This window comes from Perca fluviatilis, chromosome 21 (genome assembly GCF_010015445.1).
Source record: "Perca fluviatilis chromosome 21, GENO_Pfluv_1.0, whole genome shotgun sequence".
Taxonomy (NCBI): domain Eukaryota; kingdom Metazoa; phylum Chordata; class Actinopteri; order Perciformes; family Percidae; genus Perca; species Perca fluviatilis.
The window spans coordinates 357,931-372,180 of NC_053132.1; the positions used below are offsets into that span (position 1 = coordinate 357,931).

The following is a 14,250-nucleotide window of genomic DNA, read 5'->3' on the forward strand; positions in this document are numbered from 1 at the left end:
CTCAGAGTGATGCGATAAAGCAGTTGTTTAATACATATTACACACACACACACACACACACACACACACACACACACACACAGACACACACACAGAGACACACACGCACACACACCCCCTCTCTCTCTCACACACACACACACACACACACACCCCAAACACACACACACGCACACATAGTGCGTCTCACTATCTTTGTGGGGACCCGTCATTGACATAATGCATTCCCTAGCCCCTTACCCTAACCTTAACCATCACCACTAAATGCCTAACCTTAACCCTTACCCTAACGTTAACCATCACCACTAAATGCCTAATCTTAACCCTTACCCTCACCTTAACCATAACCTAATTCTAACCCTAATCCTAAAACCAAGTCTTAACCCTCAAACAGCCCTTTAAACTTGTGGGGTCCAGCATTTTGGCCCCACAAAGCTGTCAGGACCCCACAAGTATACTGGACTCCCGGTTTTTGGACCCCACGAGTGTAGTTAATCGAGAACACACACACACACACACACACACACACACACACACACACACACACACACACACACACACACACACACACACACACACACACACATTGGATTATATTATGTACAAATGAAATTTAAGAATGACGCTCATGGCAAGCTGGGTCCATTTTGCCCAGTGTCATTTTGATTTTGTCACAGTAGTTTGGAAAGACGAAATGGAAAGATTAAGTTATTAAAAACTGAGCAGCTTTAACCATTGGCTGCTGGGAATAAAGGCTGGACGAGCAGCCAGGATTAACGGCCTGTACAGCACAAAGCTCTCTCTCTCTCTCTCTCTCTCTCTCTCTCTCTCTCTCTCTCTCTCTCTCCCTCTCTCTCTCCTCTCTCTCTGTCTCTCTACCTCTCTCTCCTCTCCTTCTCTCTCTCTCTCTGTCTTTGTTTCTCTCTCTGTCTCTCTCTCTCCTCTCTCTCTCTGCTCATCCTCTCATTTCATCCTCTTGCTGTCCCTTTGCTCTTTCTCTCTCTTCAGCCAGCTGTCCATCACTTGTCAATAATCACAGGCTTTTTTTTTTTATTTCTCCAGATTACTCTCTATTTTCCTTTCTTTCTGTCTAATTTTTTTATTCATTACTGGTTTCCAATCGTCTCTCTCTTCTCTTCCCTTTCCTGGACGCCGCGGGGCGAGATATGTATCGGGCGCCATGGGTTTCATGGAGTTCTACCTGGAGATCGACCCGGTCACCTTGAACCTGATCATCCTGGTGGCCAGCTATGTGATCTTGCTCCTGGTCTTCCTCATATCCTGCATCCTGTACGATTGCCGCGGCAAAGACCCGACCAAAGAGTACGCACCGGACAACGCGCCGCAGCCGGCCAGCCAGTCGCCCATTCGCCTGGTGGTCATGCAGAACTCGCCGGCCTCGGCCCGCTACGAACCCAACAACACCACCGCGGGACACGGTGAGAACCCCACGCCAGACCTGAGCCGAGACCGGGGAGAGAGGGAACGAGAAAGAGAAAGAGAAAGAGAAAGAAGAAAAGAGAAAGAGAAAGAGAAAGAGAAAGAGAGAAGAGGAGTACTCTGGTTTGAGGAAGAACTGGAAGAGAAGGATGTGGAGAATCAAGTGCTGTTGTATCGATCTGTACTGTGTTTCTGTAAGTCCTGGACTGTTCGTATTTTTGACTTTTTAAGATTATTCTTTGGGCTTTTCCGCCTTTATTTTGACAGGACAGCTAGGTGAGAAAAGGGAGAGATAGGGGGTCACACTTCGGATTCAAACCCTGGACCTCTGCGTTTAGGCATAAGCCTCAACAGTATATGTGCACCTGCTCTACCCACTGAGCCAACCGGCCACTATTTTTGACTTTTTAACATCTGGATGGCGTTGAAAAGCTGCCGAGTGGCAGAAAATGACGAGTACCTTTTTTCGTTATAAGTTTACGGACATTCATGTTGACCCAAAAAATGGAAGCTTCTGTAAATTGACAGTATATCCTACGTACCTTTTAACGGACATTTCTGTTAAAACAAAACAAAATGTGGAATGAAGAATGAAGATGAAAGATGGGGAGAATCAAGTGCTGTTGCATCACTCTGTACTGTGTTTCTATAGTCCTGGACACTTTGTATTTTTGACTTTTTAAGATTATTTTTTGGGCTTTTCCGCTTTTATTTTGACAGGACAGCTAGGTGAGAAAGGGGAGAGATAGAGGGGGGAAGACATCGGCCACTATTTTGACTTTTAAACATCTGTTTACAGTTGTCAGTTTACAGACATTCATGTTGACCCAAAATTTATAGTATATCCTACGTACCTTTAAACGGACATTTCTGTTGAAGGCTAAGGCTGAAGTGTATCGCTGAGTCTTTGTATTTTTGACTTCTTAAGTTTATTTTTTGGGCTTTTCCGCCTTTATTTTGACAGGACAGCTAGGTGAGAAAGGGGAGAGACAGGGGGCGAAGAACTGCAGGAAATTGTCACACTTCGGATTCAATCCCTGGTCCTCTGCGTCGAGGCATAAGCTATCAGTATATGTGCGCCTGCTCTACCCACTGAGCCAACCCATCCACTATTTTTAACTTTTTAACATCTGGATGGCGTTGAAAAGCTGCTGATTGGATCAGCAGGAGGTAAGCAGCCACACCGTAAGAAATGTCCTGGCAGAAAATGACCAGTACCTTTTCCGCTATAAATTTATGGACATTCATGTTGACCCAAAAACGGAAAACTCTGTAAATTTCCAGTATATCCTACGTACCTTTTAACGGACATTTCTGGAATGAAGAATGAAGACTAAGGATGGGGAGAATTAAGTGCTGTTGTATCGCTCTGTACTGTGTTTATATAGTCCGGGACTCTTAAGCCTCTCAGTATATGTGCGCCTACTCTACCCACTGATCCAACCCGGCCACTATTTTTTACTTTTTAACATCTGGAAGGCGTTGAAAAGATGCCGATTGGGTCAGCAGAAGGTAAGCAGCCACACTGTAAATAACACATCGGTAACTAACAAAAATGGGTAAAACTTTACGTGTAGGTATCGACATAATTGATGACATGACACTGTCATAACTATGACATGACACTGTCATGAACGTGTCATAAACATTTTAAACAAGTCATAAATGTTTATGACTTCTGTAATTAAGTGTAATTCGGTTTTTTTGTCACGATAAGTTGACATTGTTTGGGTTGTCTTCATTATGACAACTTGACATTAATCAAAGTGACATTACCAGAAGTTGTCTTGGTCATGACAAGTTAACATTGTGTCATCCTGTTTAATGTCAAGTTGTCTTAATAAAGACACTCCAAACTAATTTAATGTCAACTTGTCATGACCAAGACGACTTCTGGTAATGTCACTTTGATTAATGTCAACTTGTCATAATAGGGCGCATAAAGTGCTGATTTCCGCGCAAAATATGCAGGGCTTGCATGATTTCATAATCCCGGCATTTTCGTTGCAAAAAAATCACATATATCTTAGCAGAAAGTTGAAACATTTTGCCTTTACTTCACACAAGAGCAGCCATTTTCCCCTGTTGCCATGGGAATGTTATGAAGTGACGTAATTACGCGACATGAACATCATCGAAAAGCAGGTTGTTGGAGCCATTGGAGCCATTCAAATAAAACATTATTAAAAGAGTCTTCAGATACAGTATTAGGGGACCACTAAAGTCTATATAAAAGAGACTTCACATACACTATTAGGGGACCACTAAGGTCTATATAAAAGAGACTTCAGATACAGTATTAGGGGACCACTAAGGTCTATATAAAAGAGACTTCAGATACAGTATTAGGGGACCACTAAAGTCTATATAAAAGAGACTTCAGATACAGTATTAGGGGACCACTAAGGTCTATATAAAAGAGACTTCAGATACAGTATTAGGGGACCACTAAAGTCTATATAAGAGAGACTTCAGATACAGTATTAGGGGACCACTAAGGTCTATATAAAAGAGACTTCAGATACAGTATTAGGGGACCACTAAGGTCTATATATAAAAGAGACTTCAGATACAGTAGTATGGGACCACTAAGGTCTATATAAAAGAGACTTCAGATACAGTATTAGGGGACCACTAAAGTCTATATAAGAGAGACTTCAGATACAGTATTAGGGGACCAATAAGGTCTATATAAAAGAGACTTCACATACACTATTAGGGGACCACTAAGGTCTATATAAAAGAGACTGCAGATACAGTATTAGGGGACCACTAAAGTCTATATAAAAGAGACTTCAGATACAGTATTAGGGGACCACTAAGGTCTATATAAAAGAGACTTCAGATACAGTATTAGGGGACCACTAAAGTCTATATAAGAGAGACTTCAGATACAGTATTAGGGGACCACTAAGGTCTATATAAAAGAGACTTCAGATACAGTATTAGGGGACCACTAAAGTCTATATAAGAGAGACTTCAGATACAGTATTAGGGGACCAATAAGGCCTATATAAAAGAGACTTCACATACACTATTAGGGGACCACTAAGGTCTATATAAAAGAGACTGCAGATACAGTATTAGGGGACCACTAAAGTCTATATAAAAGAGACTTCACATACACTATTAGGGGACCACTAAGGTCTATATAAAAGATACTTCAGATACAGTATTAGGGGACCACTAAGGTCTATATAAAAGAGACTTCAGATACAGTATTAGGGGACCACTAAGGTCTATATAAAAGAGACTTCAGATACAGTATTAGGGGACCTCTAAGGTCTATATAAAAGAGACTTCAGATACAGTATTAGGGGACCACTAAGGTCTATATAAAAGAGACTTCAGATACAGTATTAGGGGACCACTAAGGTCTATATAAAAGAGACTTCAGATACAGTATTAGGGGACCACTAAGGTCTATATAAAAGAGACTTCAGATACAGTATTAGGGGACCTCTAAGGTATATATAAAAGAGACTTCAGATACAGTATTAGGGGACCACTAAGGTCTATATAAAAGAGACTTCAGATACAGTATTAGGGGACCACTAAGGTCTATATAAAGAGACTTCAGATACAGTATTAGGGGACCACTAAGGTCTATATAAAAGAGACTTCAGATACAGTATTAGGGGACCACTAAGGTCTATATAAAAGAGACTTCAGATACAGTATTAGGGGACCACTAAAGTCTATATAAGAGAGACTTCAGATACAGTATTAGGGGACCAATAAGGCCTATATAAAAGAGACTTCAGATACAGTATTAGGGGACCACTGAGGTCTATATAAAAGAGACTTCAGATACAGTATTAGGGGACCACTAAGGTCTATATAAAAGCATCCAAAGAGCATCATGTCATGGGACCTTTAACAAATGCTGAGTCGAATGAGTTCAGACTAATGCAGCTTTATTCACACAACAAACAAACAAACTTTCATAAAAGGGAGGACAGTTGACATGCACCAAGTGTACATACCAAGGTTTCTCTCCTAGAAAGGGAGATAATCATGTCTACACCCTACTAAGAGCATGTACCTATAGTGTCTCAACAAACATCAAAATAACTCCTTTATACTTTTTGTCCTCACGCAATCCAAGCTATTTATTTCAGTGGAAGAGTTCCTTTCAAACTACGCCTGTTATGGCCAATGCTCCTAATAGATTCACACATTCCCATCTATTCCTGTGGGTGGAGGTTGTCCTCTAGACTAACCTTCTTGTGTAGTAGGCCTACCCTACATACAAGATATGAAATACATTTGAAACATGAATGCTGAAATATCCAACCTATCATGTTTCATGCCAACGTTTTTAACCCTTGTGTTGTCTTACTTTCGACCATGAACTTGTTGTCCATCCAGGTCAAAAGAATTGGTGCTTTTTTTCAGCATTTTTCAGCAACTTTTATTGTGCTTATGACACTTTTTAAAACCTTTTTTCTCACTTTTCCTTTTTTAACGCTTTGTTTTAAAAGAAAAAAACAAAAAAAAAAAAAAACTTTTTTTTAAAAAAAAAAAAAAAAAAAAAATTTGATTTAAAAAATAAGAAATTATGAATTATTTTGACTAATAGTTAAGATCAGAGGATGTTGAGTGGATCACAGACTGGTTTATGTCAAAGTTTAGGCAGGAAACCATTTAAACATGTATTTCAAACAAATGGAATAAAACATCCAAAATTCAATGAATGTAATCATTAATTTGACCTACAAAGAACGTATGGGTTCCATACAATGTGCATCCATGCATCCATGTTATATTTGGGCATTTTGGTTCAAAGAAACCCATATTTATGATTTTAAAAACTTTGAAAACAGGTCAAATCAAGGGTTAACATTCCTGCTTTCTATAATATCTGTGCATGTCAACAGTATGATTATAACTAGGGAAAGGTCATTTTAATTGCAAATAAACAATGGTTAATGTATGGTTAAACACATTGTTAATGACAGGGAAATGTCGTGGTTAATTAACAACATTATTCGCAAGTGTTTATTTATTAAAGACAACAAAAAGGCCCAACGCTTGTCTCCAGTTGCCCCAGAGGCTTTACCAACAGAAAATTATCCAAACCATCAATAGAAACATCAGGTTTTAGTAATTAAGTCTTAAAATACCGAAGAGGAAGGGCTTCCAACACCAGTTTTTACATCGCCAGCCCAGTCTCACGGCAGTTTGTAAAATGGTCACGTTATTGAATATATTGACTTGTGAACAGGACACAATTATGTCGGGGTTTTTTTTGTGGTGATTACGAATTTTAATTTAACGTATTTAAATGGGAAGCCTATTTTGTGACCATAGCACGACTACGGTAGCGAGTAGTATGAAAAGCAGAAAATCGGCGTCTCCTGTGTGTGACGGTTCCTTTCCCAGTTCTTCTTTTCCTAACCTCAACTGTCCTGTTTTTGTAGCCGGCGTGTGGCGTTTCATGTCCATGTTGTTGCGTGCCACAGAGACCGTGGATCGTGTTCCTGCGCCAGGCGGTCCCACGTGTGGCGGTCCGTCCCGTTGTTGTCACAAGTGTGTGGCGTTTCATTTCCACGTTGTTGCGTGCCGCAGAGCAGCCCAGAGTCATGGCAGTTCGTGAAATGGTCATGTTCGAAAATCATGGCCTGTACAAGAAATAAACGAGAAAATTGTGACCTGTACACGAATCAATAAATCAAAATAACGTGACCATTTACTAACTGGTGTGAGACCGGGTTGAATAAACACTGAAAACCTTGCACAAGCAGAACTATATGAGGCAGGCAGTGTTGTGCCTGAATGCATTCATTGAACAATAGTTCATGAACTCCTTCATATTTTGGGTGAACGTGAATTGAACGTACCGTATTACCGCCTGATGAACGTTACCGTGAACTCCTTCATTCTGGTGTCTGTGAACGCCACGCTCTCTCAGTTTAACTTCGTCCAATAGGGGGCCAGATTTCTATAGAGCCTTCCAGGCCAAAACCAGGGCTAAAACACACCGTAAACAGGCCTTCATATGTAGCAGAAAAAACAGCCAATCTGACACCAGCCACCAGTGTCTCACCGCCACATGGGTCATCCAATCAGAAAGCAGCGTGGAGGCTTCGTATGATTATTTAAACCAGTTTTATGACGAGGTCGGTGAGGATGGCAATATCTGACATTTCTGGGCAAACTTTGCCAGCCACAGCAACATATGGAAAAAAAGAACTAATGAACTAAGTTCATTTCTGGAACTGTGAACTTAGTTCAAAATGTTGAAGTATGAACTATGAACTGAACTAGTTCATTTTAAAATTTGTGAACTGAACTTTGAACTAGTTCATGTAGAAAGTGAACTTTCCCAACACTGGCCATAGGAAGCTTCTAGTCACAAAATAGAAATTTGATGTCGACGGATTCAGCATTCAACCACAGCCTGAAACTAACCAATCACGTTTTGTGTTTTTCTGTTAATCTGATTATAAAAGAACTGTTCTGTTTGCGACCAATCGTGCAGCTTCTCAGACCTCGACGTTGTGAGACTCCGACATGTATCAGTAATTACATCCATGCATTTGCTAATGGATTACAGTTGGAGCACGCAGGCCGCTGGCACGACATGTTGTGGATGTATGGGATGAGCAGATGCCCTTGACACACAATGAACCGTAACATCTGAACGCACACAGATGTTCACATGCAGGACGTTTCAGGAGCTGTGGTTTGAAATACTAATCTCTTTGGCTGTAGGTTCGACTCTTCATATACTTTATTTTCTGTTGCACGCGTAGCTTCTGTCATTGTTTTAAACTCCACTGGCGCCGCTGCACATATCTGATATATCAGTACGATCCTTAACTTATTTTTTAAAGTTTTTTTTAAAGTTTTTGCAGGTTTTTTTTCAACATTTCTGTTGCATTTTTTGACATTTTCTGCACTTTTTTCTTCACTAACACCACTAACACAGACTTATTACCTCTAGTTTTACACTTTTTTGGGGGATTTATGGTAAATAAACCTCATTTATAATGACATTATATCTAATGTTTGTGTTCAAAAAGCAGAAATTATGAATTATTTTGGATTTTTATGGATATTCACAGACTGTCAAAGTTTTTTATCACGATAACGCTATAAAATTGAAAAACCCAAAAGTCAATGGTAGTAGTGTACTGATCCTTAATTTTACTTGTGAAAACCATTTTATGGAACATCCGTGTTATTTTTGGATTTACTTTTCCATAAAAAACTGCCTACGCCTCAACCAAGTCTCCCCCTACTTAGCTTTAATTAAAAAGTTCGGTTGGATGTTATTCTCACCCGTAGCCCGACAAGAACGTCAATATCTGATTATAAAAAATACTGGATTACTATTTTTTTTCATTCCATGCCTACGTTTTTAACATGCTCACTTTCTACAATATCTGTGCATGTCAACAGTATGATTATAGTTAGGGAAAAAGGTCATTTTTTATTGCAAATAAGCTATGATTAGTGTATGATTATGCAGCTAAAACACATTGTTAACCCTTCTCACTCTGCAACACTTGGTTAGGTGCCTTTGGTGCTTGTTATTGACACCTTCAGCATCATATTTAGACGCGCTTGGTCGGGACTCTTTGCTTCACTTTGGATCTTTGCGTCGGTATCCAAAGCTGAAAGTCACCTACCAAGCGTCAGTATTTACGAGTTGGGAGAGAGAACGGGTTGTGTCATCCATTGCTGGCTCATGCATGGCTAAAGTAGCCTTAAAAAACACAGCCATGATTGGTTGTTAGTCTGAACTTCTGGCCTTCACTTGAAGCCGTTATGAAGCAGTAAAGCTCCAGTATTAAATGTATGAAACTATGACAAAGAGTGGACAGAAGCTCCCCCAAACTCTGGACCCTGAGGTCTCAGACTCTTAAGCTCTTCGTTTGGCTGAATGAAGGTCTGAACCAGCCTGTAAATCCCCTGCCCGAACCCCTCCCTGCATCAATGAAATGAAATGAGCTGACAACATAAACCCTCACTGGACAGGGAAATGTGTATCACTCATCCCTTTGACGCATGCTCGACAGTAGGCTTAACCCTTTGGCGGCCTATAGGAGAGAGGTTAAGGTTTAAACATGTGGCAGGCACAGATGTTGGCATTAACAGAGAATTGGATGGTGTTAAAAGAAGCTGATAGAGTAACTCAGCTGATGTTTGTTTTTAGGGAAATCCATCCTACGGAGACACAACACCACAGAGAAAACATCATTTGTTAATCTCATTCAGAGAAATGCATTTGATGTCATTACAACTGAATGGTACAGCTAAGACTTATGTATGAATGAATGTCATTAGTTCTGCACAGATTTATTCAAAAACCAATGTAGTGAACAAATTAAAAAAGTTGACCTGAAGATATTTCTAGATTAAATGGCAGAAGATAAAGTCAGTAGGTTTCATCTACTGGGTTACAGGGATTTATGCACCAAATTACGTGCCAATCCATCCTAATTTAATTTCTCCATACCATTCTTCTCCATAATTCCTTCTCTACATACTACTCTATACCATTTCTTTACATTTCCTCCACTACTATTGTCTCTACTACATACAACTCTCTACTGTCTGTCTCTACATACCTACTCTCTACTACTGTCTGTCTCTACATACTCTCTACTGTTGTCTCTCTACATACTACTCTCTACTGTTGTCTCTATACATACTACTCTCTACTGCTGTCTCTCTACATACTACTCTCTACTATCTACATACTACTCTCTACCGTTGTCTCTCTACATACTACTCTTTACCGTTGTCTGTCTACATACTACTCTCTACTGTTGTCTCTCTACATACTACTCTCTACTGTTGTCTCTCTACATACTACTCTCTACTGCTGTCTGTCTACATACTACTCTCTACTGTTGTCTCTCTACATACTACTCTCTACTGTTGTCTCTCTACATACTACTCTCTACTGCTGTCTCTCTACATACTACTCTCTGCTGTCTCTCTACATACTACTCTCTACTGTTGTCTCTCTACATACTACTCTCTACTGTTGTCTCTCTACATACTACTCTCTACTGTTGTCTCTACATACTACTCTCTACTGCTGTCTCTCTACATACTACTCTCTACTGCTGTCTGTCTACATACTACTCTCTACTGTTGTCTCTCTACATACTACTCTCTACTGTTGTCTCTATACATACTACTCTCTACTGCTGTCTCTCTACATACTACTCTCTACTATCTACATACTACTCTCTACTGTTGTCTCTCTACATACTACTCTCTACTGTTGTCTCTCTACATACTACTCTCTACTGTTGTCTCTATACATACTACTCTCTACTGCTGTCTCTCTACATACTACTCTCTACTATCTACATACTACTCTCTACCGTTGTCTCTCTACATACTACTCTCTACTGTTGTCTCTCTACATACTACTCTCTACTGTTGTCTCTCTACATACTATTCTCTACTGTTGTCTCTCTACATACTACTCTCTACGGTATCTCTACATACTACTCTCTACTGTTGTCTCTCTACATACTACTCTCTACTGCTGTCTCTCTACATACTATACTCTCTACTGTTGTCTCTCTACATACTACTCTCTACTGTTGTCTCTATACATACTACTCTCTACTGCTGTCTCTCTACATACTACTCTCTACTATCTACATACTACTCTCTACCGTTGTCTCTCTACATACTACTCTCTACTGTTGTCTCTCTACATACTACTCTCTACTGTTGTCTCTCTACATACTACTCTCTATTGTTGTCTCTCTACATACTACTCTCTACTGTTGTCTCTCTACATACTACTCTCTACTGTTGTCTCTCTACATACTACTCTCTACCGTTGTCTCTCTACATACAGTATAGTTTTTGTCTTCTTTCGGATTTTAACACGTTTTCCTGTGGTAAAAAAAACAACTGCATATACATATTAATATTGCTGTTTTTTCATGTTTTTCTAGTGACTCGGCCACACCTGCTGAAAGAACAACAACTCCCAGAAGCCATTTAAATCCGGAGGGACTCAATCACATCAACAAGTCAGACTCCAACCAGTTAGCGGATGCTTGGACACTGGAGACATTTGGACTTTGGCTCTGTCTCATCAGGACTTGCTTAAACTAACTGCAGCGTTGCAAGCTGGTGTCCTGTCTGCTGGACTGGGATGGAAGTGAATCCGATGATGAATACTACATACAGCAGTAACATTACTTGATCTAAGAAATAAGGATGTTTTGGTCAGTAACCACATCTGGCACCATCATGGACATCTGCTAGGAAAATGACATGATAAATGACAAATAATGTAAAAAAAAAAAATCGACAACATAAAACTGCACCTGATGAAGGCAAGCCGTTCTCACTCCAAACTCGTAAAATACTGACGTTTAGGCAGTGGCTGTCAGCGTCCGATACGACGCAAAAAAGCACCCTTCAGCGTGTGTGTAGAACGCACCAGGGAGAGCAGTAGCTGCATTGCTTTTGAAGATGACATAGTATTAAGAGAGACTATGGTAGCGAGCAGTATGAAAGCCCAAAAACCGCATAAGGAGGTTGGTTGGGGTGGAGGATGGGTCAAACAACAACAGGACTTTCACCCGGGAGACCGGTGATCGTGTCCTGCATGTCACGTTTCCTAAACCCAACCGTCCCGTTGTTCTTAACCATCCCGTCCTTCTTTTCCTAAATCCAACAGTCGCCCCGCATGTCACAGAAACGTAAGCCCACCCACGACCTTGTCTTTAACCTAACCGCGTCAAAAGTGACGCCAATAGTCCCGACCAAAAGCACGTTTAGATATGACGCTAAAGGACACTTTTACCGTCAATAACAACGCTAAAGGCACCTGACCAAGCGTCCGTATTTTACGCGATGGGAGTGAGAACATGTTGGGAAAAGGCTATTCATTTCTGCCCTAAGCACTCCATAGTTTGTATGTTCAAAGGTATTTCCATGACTTCACGAAAACTGTCTTCCTGCAAAACCAATGTTTAAAACAAAACCAGCTTTTTTGAAATTCTTTTCATTGCAATATATGCCTGTTTAGTCCGCTGTGCTGGCTGTGGCAGGCCGGGGCAATGGGCTAAAATAATGGGTTTTAACTTTAAGAAGACTTTTATGAGAAGACCTGAACTGGCAGTTGTTTTATTTGCCTGCTAAAGCTAGCTTTACCAAGTTAGCTGATGGTATCTATCAAAACAAGCAGGTAGCTCAGATGTAAGATGACCAGCTCTACATCCAAAACATATAGAAATGAACAACATACATTTTAAGATTATATTGCTTTTCTGGCTGTGGGACCATAGAGCTGTGGGACCATAGGGTTGTGGGACCATTGGGCTGTGGGACCATAGAGCTGTGGGACCATAGGGCTGTGGGACCATAGAGCTGTGGGACCATAGGGCTGTGGGACCATAGGGTTGTGGGACCATTGGGCTGTGGGAACATAGAGCTGTGGGAACATAGAGCTGTGGGACCATAGGGTTGTGGGACCATAGGGCTGTGGGAACATAGGTCTGTGGGACCATAGGGCTGTGGGACCATAGGGCTGTGGGACCATAGGGCTGTGGGACCATAGGGTTGTGGGACCATTGGGCTGTGGGACCATTGGGCTGTGGGACCATTGGTCCGACCCAGACAAATGGGCGTTGATTTGAATTGATATGTGAAATATACAAAGTTTTTTCTTTCTGTTGTTACTTTCAGCCGTAGCTTTCTAAAGATATAGAGTTAAACACAAAGGTCGGACCTACCTGTGTTGCTTTGCTAGCGTCCTTGATAAACCAAATCTGGCGTTAGGAACGGCAATGTGTCAACGCCTGTTTTGGTTGTGTCATTTTCTTTAGTATGCAGCCCAAAAGGTACAGTAGCTCTCCAAGCTAATGTTTTTCAAAGTATTGACATGTGAAAGCATCAAACATGTGTTTTAGATGGAGATGAGCGTAGATCCAGTTGTTCCTCTTCCCTGTTTGCTCAGCGCCGTTACACTCTATTTACGGGGCGCAGAAGTTTTCTACCCAGAAGTTATTGGAAATAAACATTGTGATTGGGTGTGAAAGAGAGGAGAAGGGTACTAAAAGCTGTCTATGACCCCTCAGCCAGTGGTGTAGTCTAATGTATTGTAGTGGGTATACTGTACTGTATATAAATATATTAGCCAGAATATCTGCCTGTGGGAAGGGGGTGGGGGTGCATATAAAAGTGGGGGGTCTGGGTGTCCTCCTCCAGGAAAGTTTTGATCATCAATGACTTCATTTCCTGTAATTGGATACACTTTTATGCACCAATTTACAGTAGAAATATGTTTATTTAGCCTATGTGAAGACGAAAAACACAGATGACAATTCAAAATATACCAAAAATATAATGGAAAGTATGTTGTTGCGTGTCATTGGGCATTTTTAAGTGGGTATATGGAAATCCTGGAGCTTTCTTAGTGGGTATACTGCATATACCTGCATATCACGTAGACTACACCACTGCCCTCAGCCACTATGGGACCCAGATCAAAATGAAAATGTGAATTTACTTGTTTCTTGTCATAATTTGAGCTATTAAAGATACACTCCCCGATCATGTTGTTGTATGTTCAGTCCGGAGCAAGGCTAGGCCATCAACCCCTGCACAGTGTACACATGCCCAAGGGCCTGAAATAACGCCCCAGGTTCACTTTGTGTCATTTGGTTTCCGGTAATTTCATTAAAGGTGCCGTAGGTAGGATTGCGAAGATCCAGGACTTAGTCCAAAAATGTGAACATCGACAACTTCTCAGTCCTCCCCTTTCTGATAAAGCCCCAAATGGTCTCCTAAGCCCCTCCCCCCAAAAGGGAGAATGAA

At 40.8% G+C, this 14,250-nt stretch overlaps 1 protein-coding gene across 1 annotated transcript; it reads left to right on the forward strand.

Annotated features, from left to right (window-relative positions):
* The first annotated feature begins 914 nt into the window (after positions 1 to 914).
* On the forward strand, positions 915 to 12,773 carry si:ch73-256g18.2 (E3 ubiquitin-protein ligase BRE1A). Its single transcript, XM_039788808.1, has 2 exons — positions 915 to 2,952; positions 11,376 to 12,773. Exon 1 carries the CDS (start codon positions 1,181 to 1,183, stop codon positions 1,718 to 1,720), a length of 540 nt encoding a protein of 179 aa, XP_039644742.1. The 5' UTR covers positions 915 to 1,180; the 3' UTR covers positions 1,721 to 2,952; positions 11,376 to 12,773.
* The last annotated feature ends 1,477 nt before the right edge of the window (positions 12,774 to 14,250 follow it).